Source organism: Eptesicus fuscus, chromosome 15 (genome assembly GCF_027574615.1).
Source record: "Eptesicus fuscus isolate TK198812 chromosome 15, DD_ASM_mEF_20220401, whole genome shotgun sequence".
Taxonomy (NCBI): Eukaryota; Metazoa; Chordata; class Mammalia; order Chiroptera; family Vespertilionidae; genus Eptesicus; species Eptesicus fuscus.
The window spans coordinates 29,882,470-29,906,006 of record NC_072487.1 but is presented as its reverse complement, the minus strand read 5'-3'; the positions used below and the strand labels follow the sequence as shown (position 1 = coordinate 29,906,006).

At 39.2% G+C, this 23,537-nt stretch overlaps 2 protein-coding genes and 1 long non-coding RNA gene across 10 annotated transcripts in view; 1 reads left to right on the top strand and 2 right to left on the bottom strand.

The window, feature by feature from the left end:
* Positions 1-8,341, bottom strand: part of LOC129151648 (uncharacterized) — a 29,217-nt gene extending 20,876 nt beyond the window's left edge. The window contains exons 1-3 of the long non-coding RNA XR_008558305.1: positions 7,146-8,341; positions 3,421-3,512; positions 2,385-2,485 (exon numbers count right to left, since the gene is read on the bottom strand). This is a non-coding gene — a long non-coding RNA (uncharacterized LOC129151648). The remainder of the gene's footprint in view (positions 1-2,384; positions 2,486-3,420; positions 3,513-7,145) is intronic.
* The window catches only part of RIC1 (RIC1 homolog, RAB6A GEF complex partner 1), a 139,791-nt gene that overhangs the window by 103,709 nt on the left and 12,545 nt on the right, over positions 1-23,537 (top strand). For 4 of the 7 annotated variants that reach the window (XM_054727261.1, XM_054727262.1, XM_008144995.3 and 1 more), the window contains exon 26: positions 1,325-1,864. In XM_054727261.1, the coding sequence (XP_054583236.1) occupies positions 1,325-1,613 (289 nt within the window). In that variant the 3' untranslated portion in view covers positions 1,614-1,864. Of the gene's footprint in view, positions 1-1,324; positions 1,865-3,280; positions 3,809-23,537 lie in introns of those variants that run through there. The other 3 variants (XR_008558304.1, XM_054727264.1, XM_054727263.1) reach the window with 3 other exon arrangements.
* Positions 9,517-23,537, bottom strand: part of ERMP1 (endoplasmic reticulum metallopeptidase 1) — a 31,347-nt gene continuing 17,326 nt past the window's right edge. For both annotated transcript variants that reach the window (XM_054727268.1, XM_054727269.1), the window contains 7 exons: positions 21,956-22,130; positions 21,356-21,546; positions 18,075-18,227; positions 14,795-14,997; positions 13,714-13,829; positions 9,852-10,015; positions 9,517-9,724 (listed from right to left, as the gene is read on the bottom strand). In XM_054727268.1, the coding sequence (XP_054583243.1) occupies positions 9,560-9,724; positions 9,852-10,015; positions 13,714-13,829; positions 14,795-14,997; positions 18,075-18,227; positions 21,356-21,546; positions 21,956-22,130 (1,167 nt within the window). In that variant the 3' untranslated portion in view covers positions 9,517-9,559. The remainder of the gene's footprint in view (positions 9,725-9,851; positions 10,016-13,713; positions 13,830-14,794; positions 14,998-18,074; positions 18,228-21,355; positions 21,547-21,955; positions 22,131-23,537) is intronic.

Below are 23,537 nucleotides of genomic sequence, written 5' to 3'. Positions count from 1 at the left end.
ATGTGATATTTATCTTTCTCTGACTGGCTTATGGAAATTAAGGTTTGTGGTTCTGTGGAATTAAATAACCTAAAAATTTCTACTTGAAAAAATAAGATCTTAGTCTATATGAATTTAACATTGCATGGCCATTACTAGCAAACCAAATTAAGAGTAGTGGATGGGCCAGCCAGTGTGGCTCAGTGGTTGAGCATCAACCCATGAACAAAGAGGTCACCAGTTTGATTCCAGATCAGGGCACATGCCCGGGTTGCAGGCTGGATCCCCAGTAGGGGACATGCAGGAGGCAGCTGATGTATATTTCTCTCTCATCAATGTTTCTATCTCCCTGTCCTTCTCCCTTCCTCTCTCTATAAATCAATAAAAACATTTTTTTTTAAAAAAAAGTAGTAGATGCTAATAAAACCCTATTAGGACATATAGAATAAAGGACACTTTAGTTTTTTTTTAAAAAAAAGGAGTGGATAGAAGTTAGGCGCCTGGGGTTCTAGCCCTTACTCACCAATTGTGTGTGGATTTGGGGGCTTCCCTTACTTGGATGTAGTTTTCCTTAATTGGAAAGTTCATTCAGGTTCTCTGAAAGTTCTTTTTCAAGTCTAAAATCCTGTTGGTCCTTACACTGTGGAATATGATTTTTAATTGTAATACTAGATAATTTGCTCCTAGTGCTCAGAAATTTAAGACTCACGCGAATGCTATGTGCAGCCCTTCTATGCTGGCCAGGGCACCTAAGAAACCTTCCCTTCCTCCCTCCCTGTGCTGCCTCCTCTCCCCCCATCATCAATCACTGACCTTACTGAATCTGTGTTTAATAAGAATTTTCCAATAACACTGTAATGCCCGGCCAGTGTTGCTCAGTGATTGAGCATCAACCTATGAACCAGGAGGTCATGGTTTGATTCCCTGTCAGGGCACATTCCCGGGTTGCAAGCTTGATCCCCAGTGGAGGGCATGTAGGAGGCAGCCTATCAGTGATTCTTTCTCATCATTATGATTCTCTCTCTCCCTTCCTCTCTGAAATCAATAGAAAAAGTATATTTGTATATATAAAAGGCTAATATGCAAAGTGTCCCCTCAGGAATTCGACCGGGAGACTGGGAGTTCGATCACTCGATATAACGTGCGCTGACCACTAAGGGGTGGGCGCAGAATGAAGGTCCCAGCCAGCAGCCAGAAGGCCCTGATGGACCCTGATCGTGGGTCAGGCCTAGGGATCCTACCTATGCACAAATTTCATGCACTGGGCCTCTAGTATATACAGAACACTCTATGGAGCCTTTTGAATATGGCAGATGAAAACTAATTTCCTCTTTCTTTTACTTAGTCCTGGATATAAGCCATTTTTGAACATCATTAAGCCACAATTACAGAAGCTCAGTGAGATAACAGAAGAGCAGGTCCATCCTGAAGCCTTCCAGCCAATAACTGTGGGTAAGACTCCTGAACAGACTAGTCCCCGGGCAGAGGAGAGCAGGGGCTCCTCGGGCCATGGAAGCATCCCCCAGGGCGAGGTCGGAGGTAGCGGTATGGTCAGCCGGAAAGAGGAGAACACAGCCCGCACAGAGGAGGAGGAAACTTTTCAGGACGGGACTTACGACTGTTGTGTGTCCTAACAACAGTGAGGTGCCGTCACCACGGCAGTATTAATTAGCAGCAGCGTGCGTGCAACTGAGGACACTGTGACCTCGTTGGATGATTTAACCAGGGAGCTCAGCTCAGAGACTCTGGTAAGGTATTAAATTTTAACTAACTCTTCTCTAAGAAATCTCCTTGACCCCAGAAAAATGTGATACCAGAATAAATCATCTTTCATAAAAAAATTTTTTAAAGCTTTGGTGGAAAGTAATAAAGAATACTATACAGATGTACATGAGAATATTTTGGTTTTATTCTTAAAGGTTGGTAGCTCTTAAACCATAGGGATTGTTTTGCCCCAGATGAGCTTGCTTTTTCACTACATATAGCTTCTTACATGTTTTCTGGTCCAGGCTGCTTCTTTAAAAATAAATGCTCATGTGCTTGCTGTAGCTTGTCAGGTACCTGAGCTATCTGGAATGCCCTAGATTGAGAGCACTGGACTCTAACTGGGCCTCCTGAGCAGATGCCTGCCTTGGCACAGCACATGCCAGTCTGAATGATGGGAGCACTTTACCTGTGAGTCAGTGTGCCAGCGGCATTCCTGCTGGACCAGCATGGGTAGAGGTCGGAGGGGTTCTTGTCTAATTATGTGTTAGATACCACTAAACTATTTTGTATCAAGAACTTTATCTTTTTGTGAATAACCTTGTGTAAATATACTCAAAGGCACTGTTCATATTTTTAGGGCTTGTATTATTATAATTTGTAAGGTTTATGCTGGATTCTGCATGGCTATGTATACTCACTCTTGGAATAAAGACAGGGCTTGCTCTTCTTTCCAAATATGAGCAGTCTTCATAGAGGAAGACAGGTTGATTCACAGAGGAAGACAGGTTTATTTTATTGGCTTGGTCATAAAATAACAGAAATAGAAATGGTCACACCAATCATGAAATGAAACAGGTTTTGTGCAAATTGATGTAGTTTCTTATTTATTGCTTTTGTAAATTGAGTAAAAATGGACTTTTATGTAAATATACTGAATCCTGTATTATCACGGCTTACTAAAAATTAGTATGTAAAGAATGCATTCTTCATTGTAATTTTTAAAATATTTTATGTATTTCTAGATATGACTTAATTTTAGTTTTCATATATTATGAAAACTGCATACTCCTTAATTGCTTCAGACTAAACACATACCCACTGTATGTACTTCTAATTACCTTATAACAGTATTAATTTAGATAGCTTGTTTGTACTGTGCAATTTGAACAAAGGAATGCAATGTTATTTTTTACAAAAACAAACTTGTTTATTTTTATAACAATGTATTTCATGTGGACCAAATTCATACCACTATGTAAAACAGCCTCTCTTAGTGCAATTACAGTTTAGAAATAAAATTTGGTCCTCTATCCTTGTTTTTAAAAGTAAGTGGCTAGATTTAGTTGTCCTAGCCAGGTTTCCTTTGACGGGAAACTCAAAACCATTTTGAAATTGCTTAGTTCAGAATTCATCAAACTGTTTTAAATTATTGGGTTTGGTAATTTACTATCATTTACTTTTTACAAGTGCAATAATTTCACATACTGAAACTCCTGAATGGGTGGAATATGTGATTATTGGTACCTGACCTGGTCCTTCTGGTGCTACTTTTATTTAAGCCTTTGTTTTAAACCACCTTTCCCTGAATCTTAAGGTAGAACTGTTTCCCAGGTGAGTACATCATGAGCTCAGCAAGAAACTGAACTGAAATTTCTTCTGCCCTAGTCCACTAGGAGAAGACCTAGCATTACTTTTGTGTTTGGTGTGAATATTCCGTCAATAAAAATGATTTACCATTTAAACAGCTGTCATCTTTTCAAATATCCTAATGTGCTGCTGGGTTCATCTTGCACTGTCCCAAGCAGGCGTCAATAAGAGCTGTATTCCTAGGGTTAATGCCATAAATGAATCCTCTAGAAAATACCGGTACTTGTTTTTCAACTAATAGGAATGGGTGGCCCCCAGGGCAAAAGAGACAAATTTATAGGAAATTTTCTCTGATAATTTGTTAATATAATTTAATATTTAAAAACTCAATCTTATTTTGCCTTGTTTGGTTCACACATCAACTGTTTAAGCCATATTTTTAACCAGTGGATTTAAATATTCAGTATAACAGGTTTAAATTATTTGCTAATACCAAAACAAGAAGTCATTTGGGGATAGAGTCAACCTTTGCTTGAATTAAAGTTGCTGCTACCTCTGTAATGTGTACTTTTTTACTTGGTAAAGGACAATAAAACCATTACATGAACTTTTGTTTGTTCACCATCTCAGGTTAACAGCAAAAAGTATATGTATTAAAAGCCACATAATATCCTTTTGATCATATAATTCCACCTCTTAGAATTTTTATGAAATAACTTAGAAATTCAGCAGACTTAATATTTATTTATATGCAGAATTATTTAGAATAGGAGCCTCCAGAGTTGGCAGCATCCTAGATGCTTGACAATGCAAGATTGGAACAAATGATTCATGTTGATGGCATGGAAAATGTTTTAAACTATCATGAAAAATGATACAAAATCATGCATACCATATGATTTCCACCAAGCAAAACTTTATATATAAAAGTGTAGAGGGCACCAAGCATCATCTCTAACAGGTGGGATTAACAATTTGATTTTTTCTTTTTCCTGTTGTCCTGATTTCCTAGATCGGCTGTGTCTATGGATTTGCCTATTCTGGACATTCCACATAAATGGAATAATGTTATATGTGGCCTTTTCTGTCTGACTTCTTTCACTGAGCATGACGTTCATCTTTGTGTATCAATGCTTCATTCCTTTCCAAGGCTGAATAATATTCCATTTTACAGACATGCTATGTTTGTTTACCTGGTTATTGAAGGAATTGGGTGGTTTCCACAGTTTTGACTACTATGAACATGCATGTACAAGTGGTTTGTGTGGACCTATTTTCAGTTCTGTCTAGGAGTGGAAATGCTGAGTGATGTGATGCGAGTTAATTCTTTGAGAAAATGCCTAACCATATTCCCAAAGTGCCTGGGCTATTTTTTTTCAATTAGCAGTGGTTCCGATCTATACTTGTTAATGTTGTATTTTTGGTTATAGCCATCTGTGTTAATATAATAAGTGGTGGTATCTCATTACAGATTTGCATTTCCCTTATGGCTGTCTTTTCATGATTATTAGCTATTTGTGTATCTTTGGATAAACATGTTCACATCCTTTGCTCACTTCACATTTGGGTCATTTATCTTTCTATTGTTGATTTGCAAGAGTTTTTATATATTTTGGATACTAGAAGCTTATCAGATAGAGGTCTCATTCCCCCACTATTCCTGCTTTCTGAAAGTTTGTGCTGTGGCACTCGGCTTTTTTCAAAAAAGTGAAAATCCTCTCATTTCTTTGTTAGCAAAAGCAGGTACTAATGCCAATGTTTTCTTCTAAGGGTTTTTTATTTTAGTTTCCACGTGTTAGTCTTTGATCCATTTGAGTTCATTTTGTTATGTCCTATGAAGGGAGGGGGTCTAACTCTGTTCTTTTGTATGTGAAGATTCAGTGTCCCAGAACCATTTACTGAAGTTTTTCTCCCATTGAATTGTCAAAACTCAATAGACTATGAATGTATGAGTCTATTTCTGGACTGATGTCTGTTTCTGCCAGGACCACACTGTCTTGATTACAGTTGCTACTCTGTAGGAAGTTTTGAAAGTGTGAGTCCTAAGTTTTTCTCAAGACTGTTTTGGCTATCCTGGGTCCCTTGCAGGATCAGCTTGTCAAGTTATGTGTGTGCACACACAAAAGACAGCTGGGATTTGATAGGAACTGTACTCAATCTATAGATCAATTTGGAGAATATTGCCATCTTAATATTAAGCCTATTGGTCTTAGAACATGTCTTTAATTCCTTTCAGCAATGTTTTATATAGTTAGCATTGTAAAAATCTTGTATTTTTTGTAAGCTTATTCCTAAGTATTTTATTCTTTTCCATGCTATTGCAAATAGAATTAGTAAGTTGAAATTAGATCCTACAATACTGCTGGATTCATTAGTTAACTGTAATAGTTTTTGTGGCTTCCTTAGGATTTTCTTTAAAGACCATGTCATCTGCAGCTAATCTGGATGCCTCTTGCTAGAACCTCCAGCACAGTATTCAACAGAAGTGAGTAGTGTACATCTTTGTCTTCTTTCTTAACTTAGGGGAAAAACATTATATTCATTCTTTAATCACAAATTATTTTCTTAAATGATTTCTATTATTAGTATTAGTTTATTGAGTATTTTTTTATCATGAAAAGGTGTTAGGCTTTGTCAATATTTACCAAATAATTGGTCATCTATTGATATGATCATATGGTAGTTGTCCTTTATTTTATGAATATAGCATATTGCATTGATTTTTCAGGTATTAAACCAACTTTGCATTCTTGAGATAAATGAAATTATCAACATGTTATATTTTTACAAATCAAATAATGTAGTAGTATCAAAAATACATATTGATGTACTTTCAAATTGGCTAGGCCAGTGGTCAGCAAACTGCGGCTCTTTGGCCCCTTGAGTGTGGCTCTTCCACAAAATACCACATGCGGGCGTGCACATACAGTGCAATTGAAACTTCGTGGCCCATGCACAGAAGTCGGTTTTCGACTCTTAAAAGAAATTTCAATCGTTGTACTGTTGATATTTGGCTCTGTTGACTAATGAGTTTGCCAACCACTGGGCTAGGCTGTTTTTTAAATAAAGAGGTATTAAGTGCATTTTGGCTTTATTGGCCATAAATTTCTGTAAACTATTAGGAATTTCATTCTGCTATTACACCTTGTACTGGACTGTTTTGAGGAGTAGTGGTGCCCTTTTCTTGTGTGGAGATTAGAATGAGCTCTCTATCCCCCAACAAAATACCATTTTCATTAGCCTTTCAGTGATTTCCTTTGCCAGTGGATATGATTTAAAACTGCTAAATATGCTGAAACTCAGCATTTACCGAGTAATTGGTCATTCATTTCTGTGAAATTCAGATGCACAGCCTCATTCCACAGCCAAAAGGATTCCAGTTAAACTAACATTTCCATGTTGAGTTCTTTGCTCACATGTCCCATTAAAACAGCAGTTATAACCACAGGCCAGCGGTCGCCAACCTCATGGACCACCGGTTGGTGACCGCTGATCTAGGCCCTTTAACAGCTATTGTAAAGACCAAGACTTTAACATTTTTCAAATATGAGGATACAGAATACAATAAAGATCTATTTTTCAATATACTAACTAGTATATTAAAAGTTTATTTCAGTAACATTGTAAGGCAACAATTAATTCTCAAGTGAAACCAGTGAAAAGTAATGGACAGACATAATCATTTTTTCTATAGCTTCCTGAGTCAGCAAGCTGGGTTATGGCCCCCTCGGTGGTAACATTTTAAGAATCCTAGCATGCTGGAAACAGATACTTCATGCTACAATAATTCTTTTAGGACAACACAGTAAATTTTAAGAAATAATTCCTTCAAAATCACAATTATTTACCCTTTCCCTGAATGTGCTACTTACATTTAAATTCTGTAGGAAATCATGTATTTTAGGATTTGCAAAGACTCTGTTATTCAAATGATCAGATACTAAAAAAGAAAAACAAAGTTCTTTAATTTCAGAGGGCTTCTCATCTAACAGTGGTGTGCTTATTAACAGAGCCATGAATATCGGATTTAACCATTTCTGCCATTAAATCAATATCCCAGGATATTAAGCATGCCCAGAGATTTGTTACCAACCTTGCATAATATGGAAGCTTTATAATACTAAAAAAAGCCTAAAAACATAATTGTTTACATATGAAGGTACAATTCAAGGGCAAAAAGAAAACCATGATTGTTACTGAAAAAAGGAGTAACAACATCCTTCCCAAAGGAAACTGATCACAAGTAACACATTTGGGCTTTTGCCTTTTTTTCCCCCTAAAAACAATTTCTGGTAATTTCAGATTACTCACAAAAATATGCTTGTACAGTCATCCCTTAGAACCCAGGTGGGATGGTGTGTTAAACCACCCTCTTGGATACCCAAACCCACGGATGCTTAAGTCCCATATATAAAATAGCATAGTATTTGCATATAGCCTCCGTACATCCTCCCATATACTTTAAATCATCTCTACATTACTTGTAATATCTAATACAATGTAAGTAGTTGTTATACTGTATTTTTTAAGGATAAGGGGATAAGGAAGAAAGTCTACATGTTTACTACTGACACAACCATTGTAGGCCTAACTACTTAGTCCATGTCAACAATAACTTTTTTCCCTGCATATTTTCCATCTGTGGATGTGGAACCTACAAATATGGAGGACTGACTGTATTTTAAAATTCATTGAGCTATTAAGTGTCTAACTTTTCCTCCACAACTGTGATTCCATACAAGCTAAAAACACTTAACTTATTACCGCCTGACAGAAAAATGTGGCAGGAGTCAGGCACTTGAGGCTAGTAATATGTGGTTTCTACAAAGTCAAAAAAAAAAAGCAACGGCTCCAGTGTCCATGCATGTCACAGCCAGCATGTTATCACTCAGCCCAGTGAGTTTTAAAGAGCCACAAATTAGGCAGGCAGTATGACGAGCATGATTAGAAATGACATCGTGTATCGCACAAGAAGAATTTCCTCCCGTGATGCACACTTACTATACTCTTTCTGTTCAAATGGGTCCAAGTGCCAATTTTTACTGTGGCTTTTCTTTAAAATGTGTGTTTTTTTTCTTGGGGGGGGGGGGGTGCTTACTAAACTCAGAATTTGTCCAACTTTTTACACCTCTTAACAGAAAAAAGCTAGCAAAATTTACCAGTGATCTCACCAAGCCCTTCCACTGCTGTGATATGCTCACAAGCCACCTTCTTCAAAACAAAAAGCACCTCTTAAGTCCTAGGGTTGCCATTATGCAGGGTCTGAACCCCAACAGCTACAGGGAAGCCAGTCTGCTGGACAGTAAGTTACTGAGAAAGCAATCTGTTCAGCTGGTTAGAAAACAGACAAAAATAAGGACCCCATGCATCAATAAAATTACGCCCTTAAGGATTAACCTTGGAAAATTCCCTTCTACAAAACAAAGAGAATAAGTATGTATACAATGCTCAGTCACTATTACCCACCCTCCCCAGAACAGCCGCCATGGCAACCGGCTCTGAGGCAGAAATGCAAGTCCTGTACTTGCACAAACAACCGACATTCTGGACCAAGAGAACCTGTGAAAACCGAGGGGGTAGAGCATCGGTAAGGTGGAGAGGGGGACAGGTGTTTCAGAGGGAAACGGGCATTGCGACGAGGACCGCACTGACCACTCCTCGGTAGGCTAGGAACCACCAGCTGAACACCGGCTTCCACACCAGGGGTCCTGGGCTTCAGCACACACAAAGCACACACTAGAAGCTGCCTGAAGAAGCACTTCTCCCAGCACAGGCTGGGGCCTCAAAAGCCCCACGCTGCTTCCCGTCCTTTTGTAATCGTTTCCTAGTGACCTCCAGTAGGCCTCAAGGGGAATCATTACTCCACTGACTGGCAGTTTACCCACCATCCATGACACAACCAGTGGTCTTGGGCTTTCATTGGAAATGTCATTTGTCTCGTTAACAATGGTCTTGTAGTACTTTCAGCATCTTTCATGACCCTCAGGGGACCACTGTTGCAGTGGTCTGTTGGCTTCTGTCCGTAAGGTCATGTAAAATGACATGTTAGTGTAGTGGTAGTACCCACGTGTGCTTGAGCGCCAAAAAGCTGGCATTTTCAAGTTTTAAAAAGGCCATGTGTCACTACCCCACAGCACAACCACTACAGTGCTTGGCCCTGAGAGAGCTAGCCCACAAAACTTCCTAAAATTCATTGACTTACATCACAAATATCCATGTAGCATAAGGAGAGACCATGTCACCTGAAGTATCCCACGGGGCATTTACTTAGAGCTCATTCACAAGGTTAAAACGCATAGAGATCGTAGGTGCACACCCAGGCAGAAGGGAACGTCCAGTCTGGGAACTTCTCTTTCAGAGCGTCCAGCTGGGAGGACCGCTTGTCTTCCCCAGAAAAATAGTGGGCAGCAATGGCCACAGTGACGACGCCCTCGGGCGGCTCCTCCAGGACCTGGCAGAGAGAAGTTGTTAGTTTTCTAGCTCGGTGAAGGCAGAATACTGATCCCAAGTATTTGATACTTGCCAACTACCACCTGGGAAGCTGACCAGTGAAGCCAGCAGTGCTGGGAAATTCCCACCTGCACTTCTATCCAGAACTGCCATGCAGAGGCTTGGAGTCCATGGGAGTAAAATACAAAGTAGTCCCCTCCTTTACTTGTGACTGGGGTGCCATTGCCGAGAGACCACTGAGACAGAGTGGACCCTTTGTGGGGTCGAACATACAATGACATATGGCTTGGTCCTGTAACGTAAGAGGAAGAAAGGTCAGTTATAACTATCTTTAAAACAGCATCTACAAGAAAAGCAAGCCACCAACCAAACCAGACTATGAAATTCATGCCTTTTATCACTTTAAAGACACTCATTGAAACCGAATGGAGGTTTGCCAATCTGTGTAGATCAATAAAGGTAAGTAATGAGGTGCAGCAGAAACCTGGGTTCAAGTCTTAGCCTTGTCATTGAAACATTCTAGCACTCATGAGAGCCCTTCTTCAGAAATCTAGAAAATAAGCATCATCAAACCAAGAGAGAACTGCAACAACCATAGCAAAAGAACTGGCACTGAGGATTTTATCTTCCTAAAACAGATACTGGGGTGTGAAACTGCTGTGTAAATGCTGCATGTAGCAAACCAGAGAGTGAAGAGCAAAGCTAGTAAGCGCACTCCCCGACACAGTGGAAGGTTAAATAATAGGTGATCAAAACAAAAATAAAATATAAACTTCCTTAAATGCCAGAAAATCTTTAATTAAAGTAGACATCAAAGGAAAAGGAGTATTACACATAAGTCATGTAACTATAAACCACTGACAAAGACAGAAAGCATCAGTTATAAAATGTGAATAGATCTAACTCGGCTACTAAAGAAAAGTTTTCAGCTTGGCTTACAAAGCCAGGCCAATCATGTACTATATTCAAGGAATATACTTAGAGATTCAGAAAGGGTAAAAATAAAGGTATGAACAAAGGTATTATAGGCAATTGGACACAAGGTTAAAAAGAGCTCTTAGATGTCGGGAGAAAATAGAATTCAAGACAAAAAGCATTAAAAATAAAGGCATTTTGATACTAAAAGCTGCAAGTTCACATAAAAACTGTTAGCAACAGTTTTATGAATAATAGCAACTATTTTATGAAGCAAAACTACACAGGGGATGCAAAACATATATATAGAAATACATATAATATTTCACTCTTAAGACATCAATTGAACAAAATATGATATAAAAGACATCAATTGAACAAAATATGATATAATAGACCTAAACAAAATGATCAGTAAAATAGACCATATGAAATCTGTATCAAATTTTACATGCTGATATTACAGATAAATATCATCTCGGGTGAGCACAAAAGTAAAATGTTAGATCATTAAAATAGCAAAATTCTATAAAGTTGAGATTACAAAATAACACTGATCATAAATCAAAGCTTGAAATTATCAACAAAACAAACCAGCCTTCTACCTGGAAATTAAGGGTGTCCTACTTAAAAGATGCATGGGTAAAAGGAAATAGAAACAAAAATATGGAAAATTTTATAATAAAAATACTACATATACCAGAAACTATTGGACACAGGTAAATCAATGATAAGAATACATAGCAATAAACATTGTTTTCAATAAAATGACAAGTATATAAAAGGACAACAAAATAAAAAGCACAAGTTAGGAAATATTATAGACAAAATCAGAAATCAATGAAATGGAGAACAGAACAAAACATATCCACCTTAAACAAGGTTACTATTTTAAGACAACCACTAGCTAACTTGATTAGGAAAGAGGTATTGGGGGTGGGGGAGGAGGAAAGTGGAGCAAAAACAAGTATGCAAAAAGAAATAAACGTAAGTTTGTAAATCACATATGACTGCTTTGAAGAACTCTACACTAATAACTTTGAAAACCCAGATGAAATGGAGATTTTTCTAGGAAAATATAGGCAACCAAAACTGAACACAGAGCCATAAAGCTTAAGCAGACCAATTACCCTAGAAAAATAAATTAAGCTACTCCACAAAGACGACACAGGTGGTTTCAGAGAGGAATTCAGGCCTTTTCAACCAAGTGGTTCCAATGCTCCATAAACTTCCAAAGCATTGAAAATTAAGGAAAACCTGCCAACTGTTTTCATGATATGTGGCATTTATGATGCTTTTACATTTATAATGCATAACACTGGTACTTAAATCTGATAGAATATAACACACACAGAGTACTTAAATCTGATAGAGTATAAAACACACATATCTCATGAATTACAGAGTGGCCAGATTATGATGATCTCTGAAAACATAACAATCTGGCCACTCAGTGTATATCCTATATAATAAAAGGCTAATATGCAAATTGTCCCCTCAACCAGGAGTTTGACCAGCAGGCAGGCCAGCCAACCGCCCATGTCCCCTCCCCCTGGCCAGGCTGGCCGGACCCACCCATGCACCAATTCATGCACCAGGCCTCTAATATATAAATATGTACACACACACACTGAGTGGCCAGATTACTATGCGTTCAGAGATCATAATCTGGCCACTCTGTAATTCATGAGATATGCAAAATTTCTAAAGGAAATATTAGCAAACATCCAAGATCACATTAAGAAAATAACAGGCCATAACCTGATGGAATATGTCATGTCAAAATATACAAGGAAGAAAAGACCTATGATTATCTTTACAGATGGCTAAAAAAAAAAGCCTTTCACAAAATTAAAAATAATTCCTTATTTTAAAAAAGATTTCAAGAAGTGCCAACTGATGAATGCTAAACATGATAAAAAATCATCTATCATGGGAAAACACTATAGACTTTGCGTAAGAACAAGGCAAGAATGCCCCTGTCTCAGCAGCTGTTCTACACAATGCTAGAAGTATTAACCACTTAAATCAATTAGAGGCATAAGAATTGGTAAAGAAGAAACACTACATTTGCAGATGATATGCAGTAGTCAACAAGCTATGCTTTTGTATAGCTCTCAGACTAAAAATGGTTTTTATTTTTTTTAATTTATTAATCTGTTTTTATTCAATTCTCACCTGAGGATTTTTTAAAGTTAAATTTAGAAAGAGAAACATCGGTTGCATCCTGTATAAACCCCAACCAGGGACTGAACCCACAGCCTAGGTATATGCTGACCGGGAATTGAACCTGCAACCTTTTTGGTGTACAGGATGATGCTCCAACTAACTGAACCACTCAGTCAGGCTTAGATTATGGCAAAGCCTAAAATATTTACTACCTGGCCCTTTAAAGTCTGGCAATTCCTGGTATACCTGGAGAATGCTAAAGTTTCAAGAGTAAAAAAATAAAAGATTCAATGAGGTAGCAAGATATAAAATTGACATACAGAAGTCAATTGCCTTCACACAAATTATAACCAGTTAAAAGACATACTGGTAGAGAAAAGTCCAATTATAATAGCAACAAAACCTAGATAAGAAAAATTTTATAACACTTTTGACAAAAAAGTAGGTTTGAATAAATAAAAGGACATTCCAAGTTCATGGATAAGGAGACTCAAAGTAACTGCAAAACACTGAAAAAAACTACAAAGGATCTTAACTGTCCCAATCATTGCCTATAAGCTTCTATAATTTAAAGTGTGGTAACTGGTACACAGAGAGACATACATATAAACAGTCAAAAAAATCTTTTCTGATTTCTTGACATCTGTAATCACAAGACACAGGATGGATGATGTACAGCTTGCCTACCAGGAACCTGCCTTTACTGGAATTCTCCAAATTGTGCATAAAGGATAGAGGAAGGTTAGTGCTTCCTGTTAAATTTTCTTTAAAAAAAATCATAATCAGCTGCAATTGCTTTTAGAAACACTAAGCTACTGGTCACTATTATAAACCTGAGGAAAAAAACATTCATGCTTAAAAATTTTTAAGAACTATAGACAAGAAGAAAACTGTCATGTGACTTACCTGATGCTTCAAAGGTCAGCTTTACAGAATCCCAGGGGGTCTGCTCTTTGGATATAAGTCTGAAATGAACAGGTTCTCTAGGAGAAACTTCTGAGGCAGGAAGATACCAGTTTTTCCTATTTGGAAAGGAATTCAGTATTCACTATTTCAAAAATATTTAGGATGCTTGTGTTCAGAATATTTGAAACAGATTTTGGGGCATGAAAATAAACTCTGATGAATATAATCCTCATATAATAAAAGGCTAATATGCAAATTGTCCCCTTGACCAGGAGTTCACCCAGGGGGCGGGCCAGCCAACCAACCTCCTGTGCTCCCTCCCCCCATCTGGTTGGGCTGGTCAGACTCCACCCACGCACGAATTCGTGCACCAGGCCTCTAGAAATAAATAATGCCAATTCCTCTGAAGCCCAGGTTATTGCAGAATAAAACCTTCCCAAAGTTAAGAATAAAGGATCGTAGGTGATCTTGATTCCACTACCCAAACTATTTCTTCTCATCTAATCCTCCACTGCCAAATGCTAGAAATATCTCAGAAATGGCTCTGGCCAGTGAAGAGCAATGGTTAGTGTGTTGTTGATTGGATTCCTGGTCAAGGGCACATACCTCAGTTGTGGGTTTGCTCCCTGCTCCAGGTTGGGGCACGTGCAGAAGGCAACCCATCAATGTGTCTCTCTCACATCAATGTTTCTCCCTTCCCCCCCTCCCATTCTCTCTCTGAAAAGCAACGGAAAAAAAATAACCTCAGGTGAGGATTAACAACACAAAAATTTTTCCCAGAAATGAAACACATGATTTGAACTTGATGCTTAACTGCTGTCTAGTAGCTCAGTTAAGAAGGCCGCCCTTTCTAACTACTGAGATTTCTAGAGGACTTTTCTAAATTTGAAAAAAAAAAAGCAAAACCACTCCTCTGAGTGCTTCATCCCACTAAACACAGAACTGTTGCAGTGATAGGAAAACGCAGTGTGAATGGCACTTGACTTCCGTGTTGACCAGTTCAGATAATAAAGTGTGGATACAGTGACAGGCCCTGAGAACAAACTCACCCCCAACTGAAGCAGAAGAGCAGTGAACCAACCTGATCAGAAAGTGCACTGGGAGGTACCACGGGAAACCACAGAGGGGTGCCTTCTCCTCGCAGCGTGCTCGGATGGTGTCGTTGATCTCCGGAACGTAGGGGGTGATGTGAGACATTCCAGTGTAATCAAACCCATTGATCCATATTCCAGAGTCTCGTTTAACTACTTTTCCATCCAAGTCATGAAATGTCCTTGTCATATGCTGAAAAGAACAAAACCTATGAGAAAACCGTTTCAGTTCCTCCACCCATACCCCACCCCAGACTAACCAGAATGAACAGGTCTGACAATACCAGAAACGAGGTGGCTGTGGAGCAGCCACAGGCACCTCGCACACTGCAGGAGGGCGGGTGTGCTGGCACGATCACGTTAGGAAACGGGCTGGCGTTGCCTGACGAAGTGAACACGCAGACCCTTCAAGCCAGCAGTTCCACTCCGGAATAGACACCTCCGAGAAACCTCTGCTCCGCCCCCCTCAGCAACAACCGGAAACCACCCAGATGTCTACTAAGTCAAGTGAGCAAACTGGGGAGTCGTCCTACAACAGAAGTCTGCTCAGCATGGAAAACAATGCACCACAGTGACACAAATCAACATGGAAGATTCTCTCTCGCAGACTCTGGGGCAGAAGAATGTTTATGGAATGGCTTTACCTGTAAGAAATTCAAAAGCAGGCAAAACTATGTGCTGTTGTTTAGGGATTCCTACATATGTGGTAAAATAAAGAAAAGTGAGGTAATGATTAACTCCAAACTTCAAGATGTTGGGTGAGTACTTCTTTAGGGGTGGGAAGAGGGAGAGATGGACGAAGAGTTGGATCATAAGGGTCCATTGGGTTTTCTTAAGTACTGTTAATGTTCTTTCTTTTAAACTCAAAGATGGTTGTTTTATTATTTTATTATTTCTTACAAATATATTTTGACTTTTGTTTCATTTTTTTCTTACATTTATATATTTAAATTTCATATAAATTCTGAAAACCATGGACACTAGAACTCCTTTTAGATAAGGACTTACGTAGCACACACACACATTTCCCTTTCAGTGTTACATGAGACTAATTCATGTGCAGAGAAAAATGGGAATCACAGCTCACCAGTACATGACAGACTTGTGCTTAACAGAATTCTGGGAAGGGACACCAAGTTCCTTCTGGAACAGCTTTTTTTTTTTTAAAGTATCAATGTTCAAGTAGCTTTTCCTTTTTTTAAAAAAATATGTTTTTATTGATTTTTTTTTACAGAGAGGAAGAGTTAGAAACATCGATGAAAGAGAAACATCAATCAGCTGCCTCCTGCACACCCGCTCCTGGGGATGTGCCCGCAACCAAGGTACATGCCCTTGCCCGGAATCGAACCTGGGACCTTTGAGTCCACAGGCTGACGCTCTATCCACTGAGCCAAACCAGTTAGGGCTGGAATAGCTTAATTAACAACAGAAAGCAGCCTGAAGAATATCATACAGGAGAAGAAAAAGGGTTGCAGAGGGCTTAGGTACTATCTGTGGCTGCTTTCCCTCTAAAAAAAAACAGCAGCTGGAAGATCTTAACCCTTTGCACTCGCTTGCTTTTTTCTCGATTACTTTATTCAACTCGGGATTTAATTTTTTAAATACCCCAGATTTTACAAAGCGCGGCAGTAGAATAAAAAACTGGAGTTTCTTTTCATACAAACTAATTTATTTGGATTTTTTTATATTTCAAATTATTGATACATTCAAAGAGTAATTTTAATCTCGACATCCGAGTGCAAAAGGTTAAAATATTATCTGGCCCTTCACAGAAAAAGTTCACCAACTGGCACTGAAGCAAACCCCAATTCCAATCAGAACAGGAGTTTTTTTAAAAAATCTGGTTTGTCCTCAGTAGTACTGATTTAATTAATTATAAAAATTAGAAAGACATTCTGTTGTACACCTGGAACTAATGTTGTATGTTAATTATTGAAAACATTTAGTAAGTCACAGAAAACATTAAATCTCCTAAAAATTAGCTGTTCTCACCCAGCTGGTGCGGCTTAGTGGTTGAGTGTCGACCTATGAACCAGGAGGTCACAATTCGATTTCTGGTCAGGGCACATGCCCGGGGTTGCCGGCTCAATCCCCAGTAGGTGCCATGCAGGAGGCAGCCAATCAATGATTCTCTCTCATCATCAATGTTTCTATCTCTCCCTTCCTCTCTGAAATCAATAAAAACTTTTTTTTTAAATTAGCTGTTCTTCACCAAAGGTTTTTTGCAAACTGTAAAATGTCACATAAAATGAATCACTATGTCCTCCTGTATATAAACAAGGACTAGTTGGCCCTTTTTCAAAATCTCTCTGATATTTAAGTTCAAATATTATTATTACTTATGCAAGTCCTTGAATAATTATCTAGGTTGTGACTCAGCTTTTCTGTTGGGCCTCTCCACACCCTCTAACAGAGAACTGTAAATAAAGCAACTCAGTCCATTTTTCTGCTTTATAGAGCCAGTTCTAAAAGTTTGCAGAAAAACTTGAAATATAAGAAAATTCTAAATTTCATTTTATTAAACCCTTTCTAAATTGCTGTATTTTCATTGTCACATATTGCTTTGAGTGTTAACTAAGATCAATTTTACTAGCATTTAAAAATATCTATTTTAGGCCCCTGCCAGGCAGCTCAGTTGGTTACAGCAGCGGTCACCGACCAGTGGTCTGTGAGGTCTGAAAGGTTGGCCACTGCTGGGTTAGGGCATCGTCCCCATACACCGAAACTGTGAGTTCAGTCCTTGGTCAGGGCTCATAAAAGAATCAACCAATGAATGCATAAATAAGCAGAACAACAAATCAATGTTTCTCTCTCTCTTCCTCCTTACCTCCTCCCTTTCTCCCTCCCTCCCTCTCTCCTCTAAAATCAATAAATTTAATAAATAAATACGTATTTTATTTTGCCAGTTGATAGTTCAGGTTTTTACTGGCCTGCAGAAATTCTTACAATCTGTACTTCTAAAAGCTCATTACCCCATGATATATACTTGCTCTTATTTTTCAGAGTGGGTGCATTTTTACAATTTGAACAGTAATAAAACAACAAGCAGATATTTCCAATTTGGTCTCTTGGGAAGTATCTACTAGTAGCTGATAAGAATGCCTCTTGATAGTCAGTCTTTTCCTCACTGTCGTACACAGAATAGTTGAGTACAACTCAATAGGTCAACAGTAGGAATGTCAGCTGGTTTTCCTGTTGACTAGTGAAGCTCAAAACACACAAGGCTTTCCTCTCCAGAATTTCAAATAGCTCACGCAGAATTGCTCTTACCTGAAGAAACACTCTCTTTGGCTTTGGACTGGCAGGATTGGAGCTGTATGGGAAAAAAGTTCCACTGCAAACAAGGAGGAATGTAACTGTACACACCAGAGTTAAAGTTAGCATGGTTTTTTGTGTGCTTTTGGCAAGGTAAATGAAGTTAATCTAAAACACAAAACACAAAAAAAAGGAAAAATTACCACTGGCAGAAAGATGGCTTTAACTGACTTTATTTTGTGACAGGTATTAATACGACAGATAATGAAGAAAATTTATCAGCACGTACTAACATACTCCAACACCCAGTACACAAAGCACTAATTATAAGGGATTTCCATCACACGTCAGAACCTAGATGAGTGAGAAATGCCCCCAGCTGCCATGGTGGTGCCTTTCCGACAGACAGCAGCGGGAAAAAGAGAACAATCAGTGTGTCTGCTCAGTTGGCAATGAGACTAGAGGATGTAGATCCATCACCAAACCATGACCTCCTTTTATTCCCTGTTCTGTCAGTGTGCTGTTAACACCGCATGACTGTTAACACAGATGACTTAACTACCAACACTCCGTGACATCAGGCCTTTATTAAAGAAATGGAGGTAAGCTTTTAGGCCCATTTCAATAAAACACATTTTACTCATAATGCTTTTATAATATGCCAAGGTGTTGGATCCCTTTGGATGGACTTTCAAGACTTTCCTCCTGCACGTGAGGAAAAACTACAACACAAAGTAATAGTGTCCCTCCAGACGTGGGCACGAGAGTGTCTCAGTCTCAACGCAGCAGCCAAAATCCTAAGTATGCTTATTAATTGTAATGAAATTACTGAATTAAAAGTTATAGGGGACACACATGACTCAGATGCCTTAGGGAACCCCTCTGAGAAACAATGATCTAATCCCAGCTTCCCCTTTTGTCTTCTTCTTATTACCCACCCTCTAGGGTCAATAAGTAGAAAAGAACATAAATATGAAAATACTTTTGAGATGAAAATAGAAAATTAAGCAAATATTCATAACCTACCATATATTCTACTACATAAAATTAAAGAACTCTATAGTGTACCAATATCCCATTCAGTGTACTCTCCAGCAAAACAATACTGGTCTTAGGTAAAGGATCTTATGTTTTTACACTGTGAGCACAGAACTAAGTTCCCAGCACTCAAAGCAGTGAGTTAGCAAAACACAATCTGCTCCCCCCATTTAACCAGCATAACCATGACAGCCGTGCACAGGGGCATCCCAGGACTCCTGCTAACTGATCACTTGACAGGAATTCAGTTGCTTTCTAGCAAATACAGTTAATAAATCCCTAAGGCCTGAAAGAAAAGCTCTCCGTAGTATGCTTTGTGTTCCAATTTTCCATTGCCCAAACAGAATGGCTCACCCTATTAATAAGCCACTATCCTTAACACTCCACCCACAAGAAAATAATGATAATCCGCAGCATCTAAGAGCAGCAGAGCTATTTCACATAATGAAAATTATATGAGGTTTTAAAGTATTCCAAGAGGCACTTTTTTAAAATATATTTTTATTGATTTCAGAGAGGAAGGGAGAGGGAGAGAGAGATAGAAACATCAATGATGAGAGAATCATTGATCAGTTGCCTCCTTCATGACCCCTACTGGGGATCGAGCCCGCAACTCAGGCATATGCCCTTGACCAGAATCGAACCCGGGACTCTTCAGTCCACAGGCCAACCCTCTATCCACTGAGCCAAACTGGTTAGTGCCAAGAGGCACTTTTAATAAAATCAAAGCTTTCCTAAGAAAATATAATTTAGAAGATAATATACTTTAATCCCCTTTCTTATGATTTCCAAGATTCCATGCTTTGGGGTCATTTTCAGTTTCCAAAGTGAGGTTCTCAGAGTTCACTTTGAACCCTTCCATGTGGAACAGAATTGAATGTCCATTCACTGACTATGACTTAAATACTCAGGGGGTCCAGTTCATAACTCAGCTGACTCTAGATTAGAACCTTTCTACAAGACAATATTCCACCATCTTTAATCTTCACAACAGCAAACCTATCTAGTAATATGTACAGAGGATTTAAAGGCTTAATATTAAAACCAAAATACGTAAACCCTGAAGGTAACAAGAAACATTTTAGGATTTTCCATCCATCTCGGCAAATACCAGTAAGGACTTAATCGTTATATTAAAGGTAAAAGGCTGGAACTGGCTCAGACTTTTTTTAGGACTAGTACAACTGACTGCAAACAACAGTGTGCATAGGAATCTACAGGACTGTGTATGCTGCTGCATATACAGCTACTTACTGGCTACTTAAGGGACTTGCGTGGATAATGCTGGTCATGCATGTGGTATGCTGACCTGCTGTCACTAGATCCTAACGTCCTCCTCACAGATGCCCTTTACTGAAACAAATAGGAGGAAGCTCACTATCATCTCCACAGAGGAAAGAACACAATAAAGCCACAACCACTTTTTCTATTTGGTCCCCTAGCTCCAAATTTCAGAGTGTGCCCACGGGTATTCAGTAAGTAGGAACTCCAATGAGAAGTGCCACACAGACACCTGCCTCTCCTGGAGGGGCCAGGCCAGCGTCCGGAGTCCTGGACGGTGTCTGCACCACACAAGGGCAGAACTCCGCATGGAGCCTGTTCTAACCAATGGGGTCCAGCCATCAACTCTGCTCATGTCCTTTCTTCCCCCTGGAGAGTCCCGGGGAAGAGAAACAGGGTGGCAAGGGTGGAACTCTCTTCGAGGGCAGAATACTGACAAAGCAAAATGACAAGCCTGTGGTACTCTTTCATTACTGCTAAATGAAGGCATTGTGGGTGTCCTAAGTGTACATCACTCGAGGAGACAGACTCAGTTGTAAGCCGACTGATCATGGAAAAAGCCTCATCAGAATTAGTCTTCCTTCACTCGCTCTAACAAGCACCAATAAAACTACTATGTATTATCACTAGCCTCTAATGAGTGAGTTCAAAGCACACTATTAGGAATCATTCTAAAAATTCACCACGAAGCCACCCCTACAGTCCTCACTTGGTAATAAGCAGCCTGCAAATTCGCGCTCAGGTAGTTTGAAAAGTTATTTGAAAAGCGATATAATCAGATGAGGGGCAAAAATAACAACAAAAACCCATTCTACATTTTTCTTACCATACCAAACCCACAATATGCACAGCCATTCACTATTTCTTCTGCTTAAGAATTTCTCAATAAATTATAAGCAACACTATATTACAGAATGGTATGGCTAAACTCATCACATATCTATATTTTTTTAAAAAAAGAAGAAAAACTTTCTTACAAAATAAGAGGAGAGAATCATTGTACAACCAGCCAAAATGGAAGCCAGCACAACATCAGGTGGGATTTCCGAACCACTCCTCCCAAGGATAGGGGTAAACATCTCAAACACCGCCCAGATGAGGTATAATGCATAAAGGTAAGGAATAAACATCCCCAGGAGGTAAAAGGCAATGAACTTTCCTCGGGCACCTAGGGAAAAAGAGAAAGAAACCACAGATCTCTGAAACTCTCCAGGGAGATAAGGATTTTTATAGCACTGGTGTACCGTGGCACCTATCAGAAGTTAGGCTAGAGGTGACTCTTGCCCTTCTGGTTCATGTTATCCAGTGAGATAAAACACTTTCACTCGGAGAGGCTAAAGTACAAATAACAATTAAACAAAATACATAAGTAATATATTATATTAGCATGTGTTCATAAACGTGAAAATGGGATAGGGTATAAGGTATGAGACAAAAATCTGCGTGATCTGAAAATTAAAAAAAACAACAATTTAGAAAACCTTCCCAAAAAAGATGAAAGAAATAGTCCCCAAAAGCCTTATCTTATGTGTTTTAAGGTATTTTCCCACTTTGTATCCAAACCAAAAACACCGTACCGTGCTGCTTAAAGTCCTTGTGCACGCAAAACTTGGTGAGCAATGGAAACGCCACCCAGACGGCACTGATAAACGCCGAGCAAAACCCTCCGTAAATGAGAGCTATGAGGGTACCACAATTCACAAACAGCGCGATGTCAAAAAATACTTCTCCCAGATACTGGTCACTGGCGTTCTGAAAGAAAGAAAAATACTCAAGAGTCGTTTTCATGGGCCACTCATAAAGATACTCTATTGTAATATAATTCCCACTGCTCAGAGAAGCTACACTTTAAGTGGGGTCTAGCCTTTATAAACAAAGCTACCTCCTATTATGAAGCAATAAATTCAAACTGCTGCACAGGAAAGGGGAATTTAACAAGATGGGGTAAAAAACATCATCACTTGTGTATAATCTGTGCTTTTCCTCCACCGGGCTGTAAGTAAACTTTGAAAATGTTATAAAATAGAAAAAAAGGAGTCTCCTAAAAACATTCACCTCTGGAAGCTTTCCCGTTTACACAACTTCCAAAGAATTTCAGGCAAATAGAGAAATGACCCGTGAAGGACGGTACAGTCAACCCTCCGTATCTTCGGGTGCTGCATTAAGTGGATTCAACCAACAACAAATGAAAAATTCCTTTACATATTACACTGTTGCTGATGTGTACTGAACATGCCGCTGACTTTTTTCTTTGTCATTTTTCCCTAAACAATACAGCAACTGCTCACATAACATTTACACTGTATTAGGCATTATAAGTAAAGGGACCACTGGTGGTCTGTGAGGTCCGGAAGGTTGGCGACCGCTGATTTAAAGTATCAGCGAGAATGTGCTTAATTGGTTTATGTCAAATACGTCACCATTTTATATAAGGGACTTGAGCATCTGAGGATTTTTATATCCCAGCTCCCCTACCCCCACCCGCCCCACACCCCTACCCCACCCCCGGAAGCCAATCCCCCAGGGACACAGGCATGACTGTAGAGGCTGCTGCAGTGCCACCAACAGCACACCAGGGGATCTGTCAGAATCTACGTCAACAACACACAGGTTAAAAAAAAAGTGAAGGAAACCAAGGAGAAAACTTTAAGTGCAGCTGTAAGTGCATTATTCTTTTTTTTAAAATATATTTTATTGATTTTTTACAGAGAGGAAGGGAAAGGGATAGAGAGTTAGAAACATCGATGAGAGAGAAACATTGATCAGCTGCCTCCTGCACACCCCCTACTGGGGATGTGCCCGCAACCAAGGTACATGCCCTTGACCGGAATCGAACCTGGGACCCTTCAGTCTGCAGGCCAACGCTCTATCTACTGAGCCAAACCGGTTAGGGCTTTGCAGGCGGCAAACACTTGCTGTGTGTTAGCGCTGTGTCAGACGCTGCCTCAGCCCAGGGGATAATAAACAAAACAATCCCTGCCCTCATGGAGCTTACAGCCCAGTGGAGAACAGTTCTTCAAACATAAGCAATAGGTGAGCCCAGGGAGGGCTGGCAGATTCAAGAGCAGGGTTACAAAAACGGAGGCAGATGCAGCAGTGCTATCACCCCTCACACCCCTTACAGCTTTGTCACATTTGAAGTCTGCAGGAAAACCCTCA